Source organism: Hyposmocoma kahamanoa, unplaced genomic scaffold, assembly GCF_003589595.1.
Source record: "Hyposmocoma kahamanoa isolate Upper Pololo Valley unplaced genomic scaffold, ASM358959v1 102, whole genome shotgun sequence".
Taxonomy (NCBI): Eukaryota; Metazoa; Arthropoda; class Insecta; order Lepidoptera; family Cosmopterigidae; genus Hyposmocoma; species Hyposmocoma kahamanoa.
In genome coordinates, this window is record NW_020653337.1 from 7,078,153 (window position 1) to 7,099,283 (window position 21,131).

At 36.5% G+C, this 21,131-nt stretch overlaps 2 protein-coding genes across 2 annotated transcripts; both read left to right on the top strand.

Moving 5' to 3' along the window:
• Positions 1-5,840: 5,840 nt before the first annotated feature.
• Positions 5,841-12,635, top strand: LOC113233076 (zinc metalloproteinase nas-14-like). Its single transcript, XM_026468057.1, has 6 exons — positions 5,841-5,909; positions 7,585-7,746; positions 8,302-8,492; positions 9,385-9,526; positions 11,293-11,432; positions 12,267-12,635. The coding sequence occupies exons 2-6, from the start codon at positions 7,734-7,736 to the stop codon at positions 12,633-12,635; spliced, it is 855 nt and encodes a 284-aa protein (XP_026323842.1). The 5' UTR covers positions 5,841-5,909; positions 7,585-7,733.
• A 532-nt stretch (positions 12,636-13,167) lies between these two features.
• Positions 13,168-20,801, top strand: LOC113236810 (bone morphogenetic protein 1-like). The gene is made up of 7 exons (XM_026473008.1): positions 13,168-13,285; positions 13,530-13,600; positions 14,159-14,563; positions 15,435-15,622; positions 17,609-17,750; positions 18,881-19,014; positions 20,003-20,801. The coding sequence occupies exons 2-7, from the start codon at positions 13,534-13,536 to the stop codon at positions 20,486-20,488; spliced, it is 1,422 nt and encodes a 473-aa protein (XP_026328793.1). The 5' UTR covers positions 13,168-13,285; positions 13,530-13,533; the 3' UTR covers positions 20,489-20,801.
• The last annotated feature ends 330 nt before the right edge of the window (positions 20,802-21,131 follow it).

Here is a 21,131-nt window from a genome sequence, read left to right on the forward strand (position 1 = left end):
ATGTAAAGTTTAGTGTCATTTTCATTTCCAAAATTGTTACTTAACCTCATGATGCCTAGAAACCTGATTGAAAAATGTTATTCTTATCTGTATTTCAAATGTTACTTACTGTGCATATAATACTAGGGCTTTCAGTCCCATTGCATTATTATATGAAAAACGAGTATTTAGAACTGTTTCAAAAGTAGGTTGTCAGCAGTATAAAGGCAAGGCGTTTAGGAAGTATTTTTTTATTAGTTTTTTATTAGCCTATATATTAGTCCCACCGCTGGGTACAGGCCTCCTCTCGCAACGACAGGGCTTGTGCTTTAGTTCCCGCGCGACTCCAATGCGGATTCGAAACTTCACACACATCATTAAATTGCTTTGCAGACGTGCGCAGGTTTCCTCACAATCTTTTCCTTCACCGTAAAGTTCATAGTAAAGAAGGATGGCTAAAGCTGCCCCAATAACAACGAAGAGCCGTTCATAGACTTTGTTAGCATAATTTTGTATTTTAGCTTATGCCTAGCTATCAATATCAATATATTTTTGTATAATTTTAGAAGTCGGGAATTAAAAAAAATGTATAATATTATATTGTAGAATAGGTGCAAGAACATAACGCAATTGATTCAGTTTGACCATAGATTAGGAAACGTTTTTGTACGTACGTTTCATTTTAAGCATGACTGCATGTTTACCTACCTGAAATATTGGTTATTTTATAGTACACACATAAAACATTAAAGCCATAAAATACCTAATGAAATAATCAATTAAACAGTCATCACTTAAAGTAAAAAATAAAACACAATGTCATAAAAATATTTAGATTAAATTTAAATGAGAGATATAACTGCCCACGTGGCCAAACAGTTACCATGCCGGGCTGCCGCGCAGAGGTCCCAGGTTCGATTCCCGGGCTCGGAGAAATATTTGTATGGCCTACATTATTTCTCTCGTGAGTTTGGGTGTAATTTGTGGTTGTCTATGTGTGTGTCCATGTCACCCGCGACACAGGGTTTCCCTAGTGCGGGGCAATGTTGAGTGTGCGCGTTATTATTATTATAGAGATAATGAAAGTTGCAAAGGATTGTTTTGACAAGAGACCTCTTGCCAATGTCAATGTCACAAGATAATGAGAACAGTGTGACCATTTGTGGCAGATTTAATTTTTATTCATTTTCATTCCTGCAAAACCTGTTAAGTTATATTAAATATGGCGTTTGGTGGATTTGGGAATATTCGGGAAGTTATTTATTATTTTTGGGAACTAACTGGAAACTTGTTGTTTTCCGCTACTACGAACAAACATTTGAACCGATATACAGGACAATGTTCTAATATAACCTATATCAACTTTACAATCCCAGCTTCTACATGCTGTACTCAAAAAGGTTTTTTGATGCTTTGATAATGAATCACAAGTATTGATAGGTCTCCTTAATGCACGTCGTCAAAAACGCTGGGTCACAAAATACACGGGTAGTTGCCATCCTTTTTTTATGCAAAGAAGGAGGCAAACGAGCAGATGAGCCACTTGATAGGAGGAGGTCATCGTCGCCCATGGGACATTGGTAACATCAGATGAGCTACCTACGCGTCGCCAGCCTTTGAGAGCCCTGTTAACACGCTTTTTAAAGAACCCCACGTCATAGCGCAAAGGAAATACTTCAAGAAGAAGATTATTCCACATCTTGCAGGTTCGAGGAGGGAACGAACGAGATGCCCGCGTGGTCTTACAATGCAGGCATCTAAGATGTTAGGGATGGACTTTTCTCCTTTGGCGGGAAGTGCGATGGTAGAAACGAGACGGTGGCACCAGTTCGACAAGTGCCTCAGAGCATTCCCCATTATAAAGACGGTAGAACACACACAGAAAGCCAACGTCTCTCCGTAAGCTAAGGGGCTCCACTCCGTCTGCGAGCTTGGGATCGTCGACAATACGAACGGCCCTACGTTGAATGGAGTTAAGTGGGTAAAGCTGGTATTTGGGAGCTCCTGCCCAGAGATGCGATGATGATCGTTCTTTCAAAATTAAATTTTGCACATAAATTCTTAATGACCCCTGCTTGAGAGACGGTAGGTCAAACCAGGTTACCACGCCTTAGCTGACAGTTAAAACATAATATATCAAATTCTTTATTCAAGTTATAAAATAAGAAATTTGCATATCGTCTCTGTTCTTTATAACATTCTACATAATCCTTTGTCTCCCAGGTATATGAAAGAGCGTTTCAGCTTTCTCAGGTTCCCGGATAAGTCTTGTCGCTCTCTCGTTAGGTCCCAGTTATCTTTACCATCATTCAATTCAAAATTTTATTACATAATTTAATTTTGTTTTGTTGTGCACGTAGATCCGTTATTGTAATTATTGTGTCCTGTATTTTGGTCTGGTTTTCCATTTTACCAAATGTGATTTGTCTTTTCCTGTACAACAAATTATTTAAGAAACATAGAAATTATTTAAGAAAGTAATTTTTTCATTTTTATGATAATAATAATACTAATTTTATTGTTCCAAAAAGCCTTAAATTAGGCAACGTAAACTTTCAAACTTAAGTACTAAGTATAACTTGTTACTTGAGAAAAAGTCGGTTCAACCACTACAACCACTACTAAAATAGAATTATCTGAGATTTAGTTCGCAGCTACAGTAGGTAGGTTTTTATAGTGAATAAGTAAGCAACTAAAGACGTTTAATGCATGATAGACAGGAGCTGTTTCTATTACTACTGTTCTTCACTCTCCACAAATTATACTAACTGCATTCTATAATAATGTTGCCGTGTCCACGTGACTAGAGTAAGAAATGATTGTTGGTTTAATAGACTTATATATTTTTAAATAAGTGTCTCTCAGAAGTCTCGATATTCTCGTGGTTGAAAACATCAGTCTCGAGACTTTGGAAATTTTCGACACCTTCGAAATTTTGGACACCCTCGTAATTTTCAACACAGAGATTTCCCGGAATTAAAGGCCTATACAATATCCTATGCTTTTGTATTGTCTGAATCTCGGGCCGAGAGGCGACATAATATCCGCGATGACGTATGGTCATTGAGGTCCATTACAACTCAGTAACAACTCCATTAGAGAGCTACAACTGACATTTACCATGTCGCTCGTGCTGCGCTGTGGGGCATTGCAGTAAAACAGGCGATTACTATAAATAATTTCGACCTTTTTAGAGGCTTGCTATGATGAATGAAACATTAGTTAATGCTTAAGGTTGCGTATTATTCTTTTATAAAGCCGTGAAAGTGGATTTACAACTTAGATATACGGAAAAAATATATCTATCGAAACATTGTCACCTGCTTGATAATGTTGGATATTATTTTTATGCCTCTCTGGTGCCTCAACGGTAGCTCGGTATAAGAGGTCACGGATTCGATTCCAAATAGGACTAAGTTGCTTCTTGTCTGGGTGTTCTGGATAGTGAGTGAATTACACAGGGAAGTAAGTACAACTTTGGTATATATATTATTATTATTATTTATGAGAAAACTTTACTATCGAGCACACACGCATCACTGAACATGAACTGGATTTTCCGTGGTTTACTGCTTAATGTTACTTTCAGATATAATTCAACAATACCATATACATAGGATATGTAGACCGAAACAACGAAACCTGGAGCTTTGTTTTTTTATATTTTGTGTCTCGAAACGGTTGCAGCACTAGCTTGCAATTTTCTGCAACGACTTTATTCTTTGGCGTTTCGGTACAATATTGAGTTTTAATGTTTAGTACTAAAGAGGTAGATTTAAATGGCAGTGGATATTGAAAGTGAAAATCTGTGTTGGTGGTCGGGAGGGCCCGGGGCGGGTTCCCACGAGTATCGCGCGCGCTGGAAAATTTATGTTTATGAACTGAGAAATCTGTCATAAGGGATACGAATGGCGTGGCTGAATCTGAAATAGCGTGAATAATTTTTCACACGAAACGACTCTTGGATTTTACGAGTGCCTTGCGATATCTCGCTTTGGGATGCGCTATGTCGAATTGCCAACTCATGACAAAAGACACGCGTTTGTTTGCAAACGGGACACACATTATATACAATGTATTTTTTTAACTGGGACAGTACCGGGGAATACCGTACCAAAACCGTAGGAGATACAGGCAAACGGTTACAGTATGGTACTTTTTTGTGAAAATAGTTTTATCATAGTCAATTTTTTGGTCAACTATGAAATTATTACAAAAAACCAACGGTCATATAAAAAAAACGGGTGTTATCATAACCGTAACTATATAGCAAAATTAAAGAGAATAAAAACTTCTATAAAATAAAATCTTATGGAAAAAAAATTGTGACGATAAACTATGTAAAAAAATTTAAAACGCGTGTTATTATATTCGTATCTAATTAATATTTCTATTTTCTCTAGAAACAATATTTCAGTTACATTAAAATAGATTATTTACATTTTTGCGTAAATAAAATATGTTAAAAAAAATGTGTAAAAACTTTTGCACGTTTATTCCTTTGGGGTGACATCGAAACCGAGTTGTTTATCATTAAAAAACAATACTCAATATTATACTTACTTTTATGAACAACTAAACTGTATCGAAAAATATACTATAGCAAATTTGTTTTCACAAAAAAGACCCAATAGTTATGACACTTTTCTTATATCTGCTACCGTGCCGAATTTCATCAACTGTCTTGGTTTAAAAAAACACTGTATAGGATTATGTGTCTATAAGACTTATTTATATGATAATGTAAATATACCAACTTAGATATCATATGTAACAAATCTGTTATTTGCGTTTGTTGTGATTAAATTGTATTATGGAAACAGTGTCGCATATTCAGAAGTTTAATGATCTGGCAACACTGTAAAAAATTTATGTCCGGAAATATGCCGGTTATATACAAATAGCTCGGCAGTTATATGACGTAACAAAGGAGATCACCTGTGTATTTATCTTAGACTATTGGTTTTTTTTTCAATCCTCTAAGGTATTTATAGACTTTGGACACGTAACAAAGAAGTTTGGCTGACTTGGCTGAATTGGCTACATCCTTTGCCTTTTCCCGTAACTAAAGAAAATTTTTAAAATCTTCAAGCACGCGCAACTGACTCCTTCACTACCTACTAGCTCTAGATGCTGAGCCATAGTTCCTTTTCACATCATTGACTTACAATTATATGGACGTCGGGTCCGCGCTAAAAAGTGTCCGCACTTGTAAGGCGCTAAAATCGTATACAGAGCGCGACACTCCGCTTTAGTCTTCATTTGTTCTACGGACAGCGCGATACTGCGATGACGTAACAATTTAAATTTCGAATAGGTTGACTTGGGACATTTTTTTCGTGGTTTTTGTATTAGACCCGTCGTCCATTTATTTGTAAGTCAATGTTTCACATTTACTTTGTTTAACATTATTTAAATTATTGCCATTTTTTCTATTATTGTGATTGATGTAGTATTGGGTGTAACATAAAACCTCTGTGAAACCAAAGGAATCCCATGGAAATATGTTTGGTCTGCAAATGTTGGCTATGATAATATCTTAAAAACCACGCGAACCTTAATCTAAATATCCTAGAAAGTATCATAGTAATATGTGATTGGCTGCAACAAATATATTTGTTTTAAATTTGTTTTTTTTTTTATGTTTTTTTTACCAAAACTAGGAGAAAACCAGGTAATAAAAGAAATCTAAAACACCACAAACCAAAGAGGATATAACCACTACGTCACAAACAAGTTTATCTTAGTCGTAAAATACTATGTGTTGTTATATTTATTTTCACTTTTCCTCCAAATGTTGGTTACTTTGTGTGTATTGATACTTGCTCGTTTCATATTGAGTATAAATGGAGGAAGTTCCCCGTCTCAAACAACTTATACAAACACGTCGTCTTCATCACCAAACGCTATCTCTAACGCAGATCCTAACGGTTTGTATTTTCATTTAATACATTTTTCGAAGACAAGTCCAAGATTTGCAGAAGAATATTACGAGCCAGTATTCTCATTGAAAAAGTCTAGATTTCAGTAAATAACACCATGGAACACGGTTTTGCTTTCTGAGTTGTCAATATCATTTTCTAATTGGTTCTGTCATAAAAACATGAAAAACTTTATTTCCAAATCAAAATTTTCAAATTTTCGCGTTTCTCTTAATATAAAGACTGTTAGGCAACATTATATTTCAAATCAATGGTAAATTACAACCAAAATTAAAAATTTTAGTAGCAGTAGACCTCCTATTGAAAGAGTTCGTCCAGGGAAGTACTGCCACCTTACCTGTTTCTGCCGCCAAGCAGTAACGTGAGCGTTACTGCGATCCAGTTTTGAAGGATACTGGTGAAATTACAAGTACACGGGACTTGTCAACTTATGTCTCGGGGTAACGGGCGCAATGGCAGTGCCCCTCAGATCTTTATGTATTAAAGCTCTGAGTGCCACAACAACTGTTATGGACAGGCGTGTCGCTTACTGCCAGGCCAACGACTTGTTCGTCCCGTCACTTGGTATACCTAATAAAAAATAATTTGTTAGTCATTTTTACACTTTGAAATTGAAAGTTAAATTGACCAAAAAAGATCCATTGGTGTAAAAAAAAGGTAATTGATCGATCCCTAGACACTTTTGATGTGTGTAATTGTGAAAATGACAATAATGTCAAATCATTTTAAAAGTGCAAATCGACACCAGCAATGAACACTGCGTTAACTTATAATTTGCAACTATTCACCAGAGCCTATAAAAGAGAATCTTGCAATAACTTTTTAATTTTCAAATTTAAATATGTATATTAATAAATAATAAATAAAAATCATTTATTGCAGACAATATACAGTCCATTTTGTTAGTACACTTAGAAGCTTTTTTTTTTTTTTTTGACGGGGGGGAAATCTTTATGGATACCCCTGAGCCCAGGGAGACTCAGGGGTTATGTGGGGACTCTCCCTCCACACTGGAAGGCCTACCCCACTAAACCCCCCCCGGGTTTCCCTCTCGCCGGTTGAGTCGGCGCCGTGGGATCAGTGAACATTCACCACGACGCCGCCCGGCCGCCCTAGCTTGCGCCAAGGCTCCCGCGCCAACGGAGGGACGAGTCGGTTGTCCTCCGACCCGCCCCCCAGACAAGTGAGGCCGTGCAATGCAGGCTCCGGAGTCCCTGTCCAGAGCCCGCTGGTCTCACTAGGGGATCAGGCGAGCAGCGAACTGCCTTCGCCTTCTCCCCGTACGTCTGCGCCGGAGCGGGTGCGCGTCCGCCGCGTCCTCGCGCACCCGCTCCGCGGAGTACACTTACAAGCTTATCTATTTTACCTACTTTTGGTCCAAAGTTACAGAATAGAAATAAAATTAATGAATGAAATGAATTGATTACATGATACCTGCTGAGTTCACCTAGCTCTCAGGACGTGAAGTTCGGTGAACCTAGCAGATCTGTGTCCCACCTATCCCCTATCATTTTGAAAATTTAAGTATTAATGACTAGATGAGTCAAATATTTTTTCTCTTTTAATTTTTTTACGCTAAGGATATTTAGTAGACTATTTTGTTTATTCAGTGCAATGTAAAGTAGGTCAATAAATATAATTATGAATCCTTTCTTATTTTCAGTTAACTTAACTAAACTGTTTAAACGGTTATTAAATGTAGCGGAAAGTCACCATGACGGACCGATATTCGAAAAAGGATTTGACCTCAACGAAACGGAGCAAAAAAAATTTAAAATATGGCCTGAAGGAAATATCCCATATTTCATTGACATGCTGTCTTTTGGTAGTATCCTTGTTTATTCAGTGGTGGTTTTTCGATGCAGTGCTTAGACTTCCATTTTTTAACCGTTGACGGCTGACTCAAAGGGATGGTATTGGTAATGTAATTCGTGGCTAAGGCTGTATTGTATGCTTCCCTTGTCATAACCAATGCATTTGCACTTTGGTAACTTTCGAGATATTGGCACCTGAAGTTTTTTTCTTTTAAAAGTGTTAAATTTTGCTTAACAATAAAAGTGAAACTTAAAAAAAGTGCATAGATATAAAAAATCCGCTTATAATAATAATAAATTTTATTTTTCAGACAACAAATTAGTTATTTTTGTTTTTCAAACAAACTAACGTTTCGGGTCCTTCGGGGTCACCCGTGATCCCGGGACTTATGATTTTGATCAAATTGGCGTTTGTAATAAAAAAAACAGCTTTGAGAACAGTCTTGAGTAATTAAGACTTAGTTTTATTTTTTAATTTAGATCTTTACGGAAGAATTTATCCGCTAATTTATGGACTTTACTGACTTCAATTAAACTGTGTGATGGTTTTCATTTTTATTTTTAAGATTTGGATCAAGAGAATACAATAATAGACATTTTTAATAAATATAACAAGTTGACTGGATTGAATTTTTATCGAATTGACGAAGCTCCTGAAGAGGACGCCAATTTTAGATGGGTTTTGTTCGCTAACCGAAAAGGATTTACTCCATGCTTGCAGTACACTGTTGATAATTTTACTAATGAAGGCATGCAAGTGAGCAAATTCAGAGATCTACTTATTGATAAAAACTTTGGGAGAACTATCGTACATTTGTCTGACGTGTCGTGCCGTGACGCCTCAAAACGGTATCGGTTTCTTACATTTAATATGGTTAGATTTATATTAGTGTGTCGCAATCTGAAGTGACGACTTGTGTTGTGTGTACGAAACCGATACAGTTCTGACGCATCACAACACGACACGTTAGACAAATGTAAATCCGGTTTAAGACTCATGAGAATGTGAACTGTCAGACGTAACGTTTCAGAAGAATAACATCTGCATATATGTGAAATAGTAAAGTAAATTATACAAAACAATCATCGTCTCAGTTTACACGACTCACTTTGGTAACAGTAGAGCTCTTTGTGAAATATTTCGTCCAGGGAAGAAGGTACTGCCACCTTTTCTGCTGCCAAGTGTTTATGTGAGCATTATTGCGTTGATTTTGAAGAATAATGGTGCTGGTGAAATTATAAACACATGATTTAGTCAACGTATGTCTCAGGGTGACTTAAAGTTCTGTGGTACCTACTCTGCAACTGCTATGAATAGGCGTGTCGGTTACCACCAGGCGCACGACTAGATCGCCTGTTTTTTCATTAAATACTAATTGATGGGACGAACAAGTCTATAGCATATATCTGTCTATAGCAGTTGCTGTGTCACTCAGAGCTTTCTCAGATCTTTGTGATTACAAAGATCTGAGACATAAGTTAACAAGTCTCATGTGCCTGTAATTTTACCAGCACCTTTCGAAACCGGAGCGCAATATAATGCTCACTCTACTATTTGGCGGCAGAAATAGGTAAGGGGTAGTGTTTGCCTGGACGAACTCCTTCACAAGAAAGCTCTACTGCTACTAAAACCCGCCCATTTCTCGTAGAGAGTGATTTTAGGTTGGGGCTGCATCAGTGCGGGAGTTGGTTTTGGGCCATTGGTTCTGGCGCTAGCGGGTGTCCCATCACAGCACAACTCTCCAGACAGAGATGAATACATTAAAATTATATGGGACAATATTGTACCTAGTAAGTGAAATGATTTCGTTTCAGCGTTGGTTATCTGAGACATGTGCACAAAACCCTATCGGTCGGCTACTTTCGAGTTTGCGACAAGAAATGACGTATGTATGTCGAGCGGTAAGGCTTCTTTAGTGCACCTCGAAATTTCTCGATCACCTTTGTCTAAACCTCAATGTGTAATATATACATACAGCCTGGAGCTGTAAATAGGTTGACACATTTGGGATATGAGCTGCACTTAATACACTGTCATAATAATATATTATATGGCTGATTTAACCAGCTCACTATGCCTGAAAGTATATGACAACAAAAAGGGAAACGTTGACCAAGATAGTCAGCGAAATAACTGACTACACAATCAATAGGGCTGGAATCCATTGGGAGTCCCTTTCCATTATGATACTTCAATCCATCTGTTTATAACGAACAAGATTGATTGCAGGATAAAGTAAACAAATGTGAATTATATGAAACACTAAAAAAGATAACAACTCATCGTATATGTATATGTTATCATATTTAATTTACTATAATTTTCACACTACCACACTTTTTTAACGTAATTTTCATGATATATTGCTACATACTGGTAGCCGTGGTACTCGTAACTTAACGGTTTGACCTACCACCTCTCCAGCGGAGGTCATGGGTTCGAATCCGGACTCGCACCTCTGAGTTTCTCGGAATTTACGTGCGAATACTCGATGCGTGCGAAATTTAATTTGGAATGTACCATAAGCTTTTTGGTTAAGAAACCTGCATATCGAAGAAAATTTACAACCCTCGAAAACGAGCGAAGTCCCCCAACCCGTATTGGACCAGCGCGTGGCGAACTATATCTTGAACCTTCGCTTGAGAGGAGACCCTTACCCGGAAGTGGAAGATATAAATGGGTTGATGATGATATTCCTGCAGTGACAAAGATGTTGTATACTTTAATACTTAGAGGAAAAGCAACATTGCCCTTACAGCAAAGTTCACAAACAACTTAGCTACACATAGGAAATGAAACTATTTTTCCGGATTTAAATCGCGTATATTTGTTTTTTCAAACAAACCGACGTTTCGGGCCCTTTACGGTTGACCGTGACCGGGACCTGTAAAGGGCCCGAAACGTCGGTTTGTTTGTTTGAAAAAACAAATATACGCCATTTAAATCCTACGTGTAACAATCGCGAAAACCTAAGAACTTTGCTACATGTCACTATTTCAGCATTATTGTCAGATTGCCGTTACCAAATGCATTATTATATATTTATCATATAACAATATTTTTTATAATATAATCAATTGATGTAAGGGAAATACACTTTATTTTGACTCAAATGTTTTGAGCTCTAGGATAAACAGATAAACTCTTATAAGATTATTAAATACACTAAACTTGTCGTTGTATTTAACAATCATTACGCTAAATTGAATACAATGTATTTGCCAAAACCGTTCTAAAGTTTATCTTCCCCCAAAAGATAGGGTAACAGTATTTCTTATAAAGGTGATCGTGTTCTCAAGATTTCACAACTATAAAGTTAGTTTTTTCCGCCATTTGGATTTGGAGCATCGTGGCGACATCTCTTTAAAATCGTATAAACTAATTTGTTTGTCTGTTTTATCGACTGAGATGCTATAATGCTAAATTCTTTAGATTCGGAGTTAAGGCTACAAATTCCAGTTTCACCGGTGGTCTTCTTACCCCTTCTGACCTTATGTTTAAATTTCTCTATGAACAGTGGAGTTATGGAAAATTATCGAAAACTTTTCTGTTTCAGGACGAAGACCTCTTTTTACAAAATTGAACAATTCAGATTGGTTATTCCACAACCTAAAGTACGATTTTTCAAGTGCTGGACATTTTGACAACATTATATTCGGTCTTAATGGAAGCGTTACTTTCAAAATCATTAAAGTGGTAGGTATATTTAGATAATTAAAACGGTTTGGTGTTCAACTCCGCCAACTTCATCCTTATTCTTTAACTGCCTTTGTGGCCAAACAGTTATCAAGCTAAATGATTATCACTAATATCTGGTTACTTACCACGGTATGACTTCTTTTTATTTTCCCGATATTTCGGAACGATTGCACGCTCCATGGTCACGGGTTGACATGGCCATGGAGCGTGTAACCGTTCCGAAATATCACCACGAAAGTCTTAAAATCTATATAGTTATCAAGCTGGTTGCCATGCAGAGGTCATGAGTTCGAAATATTTGTATGACCTACATTTATATCTCTCGTGAGTTTGTGTGTAACTTGTAAGTTTGAAGTGACGAGACGAATAGTTGTCCGCCTAGTGGTAAGCGATTTCGCCTATCCATAACATTAGCAGTGCTACTCAGAGCTTTAAATCGCAAAGATCCTAGGGGCACCGCCACTGCGTCCGCCACCCACCCTGACACACAAGTTAACAAGTTCCATATGCCTGTAACTTCACCAGCACCCTTACCCTTCCAAACTGGAACGCAGTGATTTTCACATTACTGCTTATCGACAGAAATGGGTAAGGTAGCAGTACTTCCCTGGGCGAACTCTTTCACAAGGAGCTCTACCGCAACTTAAATTGTTAAAAAGTGGTTGCGTGTGTGTCCATGGCATCCGCGATACAGGGTTTCCCTAGTGTAGGGCTATAAATGTGTTCGCTATTATTATTATTCTGTTCCAACTGCAATTTGTTGCGTTGCTGTCGAAATGCAACTCGTAAGTAACTCTTAATAATCCTAATAATTAACTTAAATTTAAACAGGACGATCGTGATACAAAAGTCGAGAGACACAACGGCTTAAGTTACCTCGACATAAAGAAAATAAAAATGTTGTACAGCTACATCAGCAGGAATCGCACCAACCCCCTGAACGAAACCAGGAGTAATAACAACGACACAGATATGGTAGATGATGGTTTGCCAAGGGCTAAGCCAAATAGGTACCTTGGTCTCCCTGATCCTACTACAACAACAACTACAACAACAACAACAACAACTACTACTACTACTACAACAACAACGGAAACACCAATGACAATTGATTATAGAAGGCGAAGAAATGGAAGACGTAGACGTTATGGAAGAATTCCTCGACGACTTATGGATGACATGCTGATGTTACTATTATAAATAAATGTTCTAATTTTTTAGGTGTTCTTATTTAATTTTAATGAAATATTTAAATGTTAGTGAAACATAATATAGTATCTTATATAAAAATACACTCAGACCTTTAAATCGCAAAGATTCGAGGGACACTGCCATTGCGCCCGTCATCCTGAGACGTAAGTTGACAAGTTCCATGTGCTTATAATTTCACCAGCATTCTTACCTTTCAAAACCTGTACGCAGTAATGCTCATATTACCGTGTTCTGGCGGCAAAAATATGTAAAGTGGCACTACTTCTCTGGACGAGCTCTTTTACAAGAAGCTCCATAACTACTAAAATTTATTCTCATTAGTGTATGTGTGTCTTGTACTTGTACTATATTACGAGAAAAACATTTATATTATTTCAGACAAGTGATATGTATAGAACTAACAACAAGCTCCAATACATTTACTATGCCATTGTCAAAATTTCAAGGCGTAGTGTGCTGTTGACTATACGTGGTATACACAGAACATATTTTTGCAATACTTATATCATAACATTTTTATGCCTTGTTTTAGTATCGACCCAAGCACTTTGGTTTACAGTAACTTGGCTTGAATTTATTAAAAAATTAATCGATATTCAGCTACACATCGATCGATCAAAATAATATATATTTTACAGGTAATTTGTTTTGGTTATAGTACCGTAATTAATACACTATTTACTTATATGTGGTAATATGTATGCAAAAGCACAGTGAAGGTACTAATGCTTGTGAATGCACTTTCCTCACAATTCTGTGGTGACACCCACTGACAACCACTTTCCCAGATCTCTTCATGCTTTCGCTAGCTGTTATCACCACGTAATCTTAATTAGAGGGTGTTAAAGTTATTCATGAGTTTATTTTGTTATTGTTGTCCAGAAATATGAGAACTTGTTCTCGGGGCAAATGGTTGCTACAAGCTTGTGTAATCACAGCAATGATTTCAGTCGGTAAGTAGTTATCATCATCCAATTTAAGAGCCAGGTTTTTTCAGTGTAACCTCCTCCACTCTTCTCGAATCATAACCAAGTCCTTGACCTCTTTATAGGTGCTCATCTTGATCTTCTTCATTGTCTGTTCACTATACTACATTCTTGGTCTTCATCTCTTTCTTGTTTCTTTTGTCTTCTCCTTAATTATCATTCTAAGAAATTCATCATTACGTAACAAATGTCCAAACATTTTCCTTCTTCTGTCTCTGTTGTATTCAAAAGATTTCTTTCTTAGGAAACAGTAAATATTTAACATTTAATGTATGACTACGCCTTGGAGTACGGTCAATGTATGTTGTTCAATTCGAAAGAAATAAAGATGTTTTAGATTTTTAATCTCCACACCCAGTTTAAATAACAAACTTATGCATACTATCGTTGATCACATCGTCAGCAGGTGAGGTGGCATATATAAAAAAAATACAATAGTCATTATAGAATGCAAAACATGTCTCATATTTACCAAAGAATAATCGATGATTGAGTAATTTCATACAGTTTAAAAAACATTTTCAGGGAATACATTTGACCTTTGTGAAAAATATAACACATTTGGTTTTAAAAGTAAGAAGCAATGTGTTCACACAGGAAGTACTTTATCCGAATCATGGCAGAACGCAGTAAAAACGTCTAAAGATGTATTAGGTATTGTTTCACATAAAGTCTCGAGTAAATTAGCCATATTATTTGCAAACATGCATTTGAATAATAAAATGGGCATACAGCAACGCACCCTACGAAACGGACCTAATACAGGTGCTGCTCAATTTCTTCCTGAAAATGGTTTATCGTCAAAGAAAAAAGTAACGTTAAAAGAAGTCAATCAAGAACGAGGTTTCGATATTACCAAGGAGGAAATGACAAAGTTCAAGATGTGGGATAAAGGTGTGATACCGTATTTCATTGATGAACACTCCTTCGGTAAGTTTTTGATGATCAAAGAAGACATGCACAGTCAATGCCCTTAGATATCTGACCACCTAGCCGCACTTACGGTTCTGAGAGCCTTCATACGCACTCAATAAATACACGTAACGGAATTCCGGCTTTTTGGTTGAAATTTGTATTTATATAACGTAATTAAAGACCAAATTGACTTAAAACCTTTCTTTACCTCTGAACTTTAGTATATATTGATTTACTGAAAACCAATTAGACGATTCTGAGGACTTCAGACAAAATGGCCGAACAGTGAGAAGGGTTTTTAAAGGGTTTAACATAAATTTCCCTCGAAAAATGTCAGAAAATTAAATGATTTAAGAAAAATTATAATCCAAAAAGATCTGGCAATATGACCAAATCTTAGCCTGGGACCGTAGGGTCTTTGAGAGTAGTCTCATAGCACGAAATTCGTAGTTACGACCGCTTCCCACTATGAATGACCTACAGACTTGAGTTTCGATCGAACTATAACAACGCAATTTAACAGTTTCGAACGGTCCCCTCTTATCGTTGACGAACTTCGAGAGTGGTTCCGTAGGCCGTCCAAAGTGGGAAAACGGCCTTTATTATGGATTTCGTACTTCAGAAGTAGGGTTCCTAATCTAAACAATGAAAAATTTTACTACTACTACATAGGTTCTGAAGGTGCTTCGTAGAGACGCGAAACACGTGTCGATATATTTTTGGTTGTGGTGTTTGTAGTAGTAGCGCCTGTGTTATTTATTTTATTAATTTTTGAGTGTAAGGAAAGTAATTCCTTGAAAAACATTCAGTGGATTCATAGATAGAGTCGCAAATTAATTTACTTCCATTGTATTTTTTTATATAAAATGTATGTGTATTTGTGTAGACAAAGTCCTGCGAGACAGAATTCGCACCAACCTGGACGAAGTGAACGCTGCTACAAGCCTTCAATTTATGGAGATTCCTCGGCCTCCAGACGACGATAATATGAGATATGTATTCTTCATCAATCGCAGAGGCGCCTTAAAGTGTGTTGATTATACTCCTAAAGATTTCTCCAATCAAGGGGTTCAGGTACCTATATTTAAATTTGATAGTAATACTAGTAAAGTCTCTGAGAACGAACTCAAAGTATTCAAAGTATTCACCTGAGCCAATACTGAAAACCGACCGCACGAAAATCTATTGGAACCGAACCATTATTAGAGAGAATTTCTGGTGGGCTTTATTACCCCACATGATGAGAGTCTTGTGAAAGCCGAAACCGAGAAACGTCGAAAGTATCTCGATCTGGCGCACGAGATCGTCGACATGTGGGATGTGGCCTCCACTGAAATAATTCCAATTGTTTTGTCCGCAAACGGGTTAATTCTAGTCAGTCTGGCTATAAATTGAGGCGGTTGATTTCTGTGGCGTGTCGCTTCCAGCATAGATGCAGAAAGCGGTCCTGCTCGATATAACACGCATTGATCGCCGGTTCTTGAACAGGTTCAAGAAGACTCAGGAATCCCTCACCCCGGCCAGTTGTGCCAATGTTTGGGAATATTCAAAAAATTAAAATTTATCTTCAAGTCCATGGATGATCCTGAGTAAAAAAACTATAATAAATATACAAAGAAATAATCTTTATTTCTTCAAAATATGATCACCTAATAGTGGCTGGTGCCTCATTTAAAGCATAGTCTGTGTCAGGAGGCGCCGCTCTTTCTTAGCTATGCGCTGTGTGCGCGTGAGCAAGCACGTGTGTTTCATGATTAGGGTAAAACCGGGGTTGGCCATAGTTTTTTCTAAACGCTGTCAAAATCAAATTTTAGATCTTACATTGCAAATCTTTATTTGATATTAAACTTTGAACAATTAGCTATTAATTATTTAACAGTAAAAAATTGTCTTTAGACCAACGTTAAAATTAGTTTTAAAAGAAAATTACGATTGGCTATCTCTTCCGAGGAGTCCGGGTGTAATGACCGTAGGATTATGGGTAAGATGGCCAGTAATGATTTCTAGACTTAGACAGGTCTTTTATTTGGTGTTTTGTTTTTTAAGTCTTCTTTTTTCTTCGTGTCGTCCAATTCTCAGTTTTCGTGAACCCAAATGTGGTACACAACGCATTCGAGCCGTCTTCGATAAGGGGGTTTCACAACAACAGCAGTTTTAATAGCTATCAAGTTCTTACGTCTTAGCGATTGTTACACTTGATGATATGAAACTATTTTTCCGGATTTAAATCGCGTTTTCAAACAAACCAAAGTTTCGTGAAAACACGTGAAATTTTGAGCTTATAACAAAGCATTGGATATAGACTAAGCGATAAATACAAAAATGATCCATATTTTGAAAAAATAACTTCAATGTAGTGTAAAACATGAACCCTCTAAAAACATTTTTGCATTTGTCTAAACAATTAACAAGGGTGATTATCACTAATATCACGTTTCTTACCACGGTATGATTTATTTTTATTTTCCCTAAAAAAAAACAAAAAGAAGTCATACCGTGGTAAGAGTCATTTAGTGAATAACCACGAAAGTCTTAAAATCTATATATTTAACAAGGGTTTTTACTTACTTTTCTTTTTTTTGCTCAGAATATTCGACGTACACTTGCACTTAGACACTACACGATATGAACTGAGCAACAACTGTCGCCATCCAGTTAGCGAATCATTGAAATATTGCGATTGGTCATCTATTCCCTATGGCCATCTATCCCGGTTTTAACCTATAGTACAACTTTTTTTAAGATGTTAATGCACAGTCGTGTCAGAAGTCAGACTTTACTAAAAATATCATCCCTTATGCATATGATCCCAAATCTTTTGTTTTACAAAATACTTAAGAAGTCGTGTGGTGGTGTCTGTGATATATTTGTCTATATTTATTTGGTGGTATTCTGATTGTGGTGTTACTTACCGAGTTGATGACAAAAAAGAATTCATTCTTTTCAAACTATTCGAGGCACACATTAAGATTACGACAAATATATATACACCTCATCGCGGAATCTAGTTTCATCCATTTTAGTCTTAATTTTTACCTATTAAAAATTCAAGATTTTCAGAGGGTAATCCTGGGATACGATTGCATCGACCTAAATACAGGAATGGCAGCCATTATTCTTACACTGGTGGGGGTGCCTCCTCAGCACAACGCACCCGACCGTAATAAACATATAGAAATTGTGGAAGAGAATATTATACCTGGTAACATACATAATATTTACAATTATATATGTTAGTGTCCCTCCTAACTGACTATCAACTAACTGACTGCCAAATCATATGTCTATCTTTTATACATTATATGAATTCATTGATAAAATTCTATTAATACATAATATATATTAGACAACATCGCATACGTTGCCATGATTCCAAAGTAAGTGACTAAAGCAATTGTGTTATGGAAATCGGAAATAATGACGGTTCCTAAAACAACCAGGCTCGAGACAATATAGAAAAGTTAGTTTCTACATTGTCCCGGTCGGGGATCGAACTCAAGACCTCAGAGATGGTGACACCATGAAAACCGGTGTGCAAGCCACTGAGGTTGTCATAAAAAAATATTTTTTTTTTAATTTAAAAAATAAAAAAAATAAAAAATACAAAATAATAATAAAAAAATATATTTATAATTGCATATTTTTGGTTTTTCTATATTGGCCAACTGTACAAAACAATTTTGCTTTGTGCGTGATTTGTATTTTCAAAAAAAAGGAGGAGATTCTCAATTAGCTTGTATTGTTTTGTATATATATTACGCGATAACTCCGACTTGTGAACCGATTCTGATGATTTTTTTTTGATGGAAAGAGGGTACCTCAGTAGTGGTAGTCCCGTTTAAAATTGAAGAATATATTCCACCTCTAAGGGTGGCAAACTAGGGGATGAATGACTTTTGAGGTCGGTTTTTTTAGTTCTCTTTATTGAGATTATATAATTTAATAGTTGTTATTTCACAGAATTCCTTTAAATATGAGCACTTAATTTTTTTCATTTATTATGTATACACGTTGACACACGTAGCCATATCTATAGTAAATAATGTAATTGTTATAATGATGCATAAATTAAATTTACTTGTATATTAACTAAGTAAAACATTAAAAATATATACGGGATCTTTAAGGTATCAATTAGAAGCTAAGTAAAATTTTAGATCGGATCCACACACTCACTTCCACAAGCCTACTGGTTTGATCTACCACCTGTTAAGCAGAGGCAGTAAGTTCGAATCCTGGTTTGCACCGCTGAGTTTTTCGGAATTTATGTGCGAAATTAAATAAATTTTTTTTTATTATCATAACAATTATATAATTATAACAATTTTACAGAAAAAGTACCTTTATTCACAAAACTGAAGGACGAAGACTGGCTGTTCCATGATGTGGCATACGACTTTGAAAGTGCCAGCCATTATCATTATCACAAGTATTCAGTCACGGGGCGCTCATCTATTCAGCCCAGGGTAAGAACAATATTTACGTCACTTGTACATACATATATATCTAGTTCCTTTTTTGAAGTACCTTATATGGAACAATGCAGAATTAGTTGCAAAATACGAATAACCTTCCAGGACCTATGTTACTAACATTGTAAGAGAAGTCCTGCCACCTTCCTATTTCTGCCGCCAAGCAGTAACGTCAGTATTACTGTGTTCCGGTTTTGAAGGGTAAGGATGGTGGGGAAATTACAGGCACAAGGGACTTGTGAACTTATGTCTCAGGGTGACGTGCGCAGTGACAGTGCACTTCAGATCTTTGCGATTTAAAGCCCTGGGTAGTACTGCAACTGTTATGGATAGGTGTGCAGCTTACCATCAGGCGCACGACTTGATCATTCGGTCACTTGACATTATAAAAAAGAAGATGGCGCTGGGGCAAAAACGTTAAAACCAAAAACAAGGATCTGCTACTGGCACATAGAGAAATTCATAAGATCTGCTGATTCATTCCGTCGATCGAAGGATTATTTTGTGTTCGGTATTTGTATGAATAATTGTAACCAACTAATGGAGCAATTTCACAAAAATAATCATGGTAGTAAGCAAAAAGTAACATGGTGATAAGCAATAAACTTAATTTTAATGCATTGACAAGTATGACTTTTTTACAGTCATGCTGTATATACTTCTTCATTTCTTAATTAACTGCCTCTGTGGCCGAACGGTTAACATATGCGTGGCGGACTGCCACCCATATGTCCCAGGTTCGATTCCCGGGCCGGGAGAAATATTTGTATGGACTATTATGTCCTGAAAACAAGTCATCTTGCACGTAGATCTTTGTTCTACAGATGAGTCGGATTTATTTCTTTCATGAGTTTGGGTGTATTTGTGGTTATCTATGTGTGTGTCCATGGCACCGGCGACACAGGGTTTCCCTAGTGCAGGGCTATGTTGAGTGTGTGCGTTATTATTATTATTATTATTACTTCTAAATATTGATTTACAGATGTTGGAAATCGAAGCTGCAAGAGTGGGTCAAGATAAAACATTCAGCTATTCAGATTTATTAAAAATCAACATGCTCTACAATTACTTAACTCGAGGTCCGAATGGTAAAAAGATAGCAGACTGCTCGCAAATGTTCCGACCTGGAAGAGATTTTTATAAATACAAGCAACTTAAAAACAATTTGAAGCCAAGGAAGAAACCCGCGGAATACACTAAGCAAAAAATATCTAAAGAAATAACGACTGGTAATGTAAAAGGTCAACATTCCGGGAGCGGATCTGAACATGAAACTTTTGACAATGAGGAATCTGTTAATGATAGCCTTGATAATTATTCAGGTGCTGATGTTGAAAATAAAAACACTGAAAAACCTGTGAAGTTATCCGGCCACAGACCGCAAGTGAGCGCTGAAACGCAAAAAAGATTGAAACTTAAACAGATAATCCAAAATGAGTCTGATTTTCATACCGAGGAAAGAAAATGATTGATGTTACATTAAGTCAGGGTTTCTTAACCTTTTTCCAGTCATGATACCCTCTCAAAATTTCAAAGATCCCACCAACAAACCCTGTCCAACATATTAAAAAAAAACAAGCTTTAGCTTTTTTTTACCAGCTTTTATTGTTTGCGATTAAACTTTACAAATGAAAAGTTGGTGTGACGGTTTCTGCTGCATATCGACTGTGAACTAGCAATCGGTACTATCTCAATTTTGACAAGTTTACGGGTGAAGAAAAAAAATGTTTGCGTCATTTATACAGCATCTGGTAAACATTTTTAAATATTTTTATTACACATGTATGTACACTAGGTATTTTTATTTAATAAACCAGATGTTATATAAATGAATTTTTCTTAATCCTGTACAGTTGTCAATATTGAAATTGCACGGTTACCAGTACACAGTCGATATGCTGAATTAGAGCCATAATTGGAACGTTAAAAGCACGGTGCCTATTTATTCCCAACATATTGTATAAAAATTTTTATATTAATGCATTGTGTTAGGTACGCTCAGCATAGACACGACGTTCATTACACGGACCCCTTAGGTGTCCATAGACCACAGGTTAAGAAACCCTGCATTCAGTAAATACGACGGACATTTATTTATGTCTGTAGGTATT

Coding starts and splice junctions, on each gene's coding strand:
- LOC113236810 (XM_026473008.1), top strand. CDS start 13,534: ATGAGAACTTGTTCTCGGGGCAAATGGTTGCTACAAGCTTGTGTAATC. Junction 13,601..14,158: donor CACAGCAATGATTTCAGTCG/GTAAGTAGTTAT, acceptor AAACATTTTCAG/GGAATACATTTGACCTTTGT. Junction 17,751..18,880: donor GGAAGAGAATATTATACCTG/GTAACATACATA, acceptor ACAATTTTACAG/AAAAAGTACCTTTATTCACA.
- LOC113233076 (XM_026468057.1), top strand. Junction 9,527..11,292: donor ATGGGACAATATTGTACCTA/GTAAGTGAAATG, acceptor TTTCTGTTTCAG/GACGAAGACCTCTTTTTACA. Junction 11,433..12,266: donor CTTTCAAAATCATTAAAGTG/GTAGGTATATTT, acceptor AAATTTAAACAG/GACGATCGTGATACAAAAGT.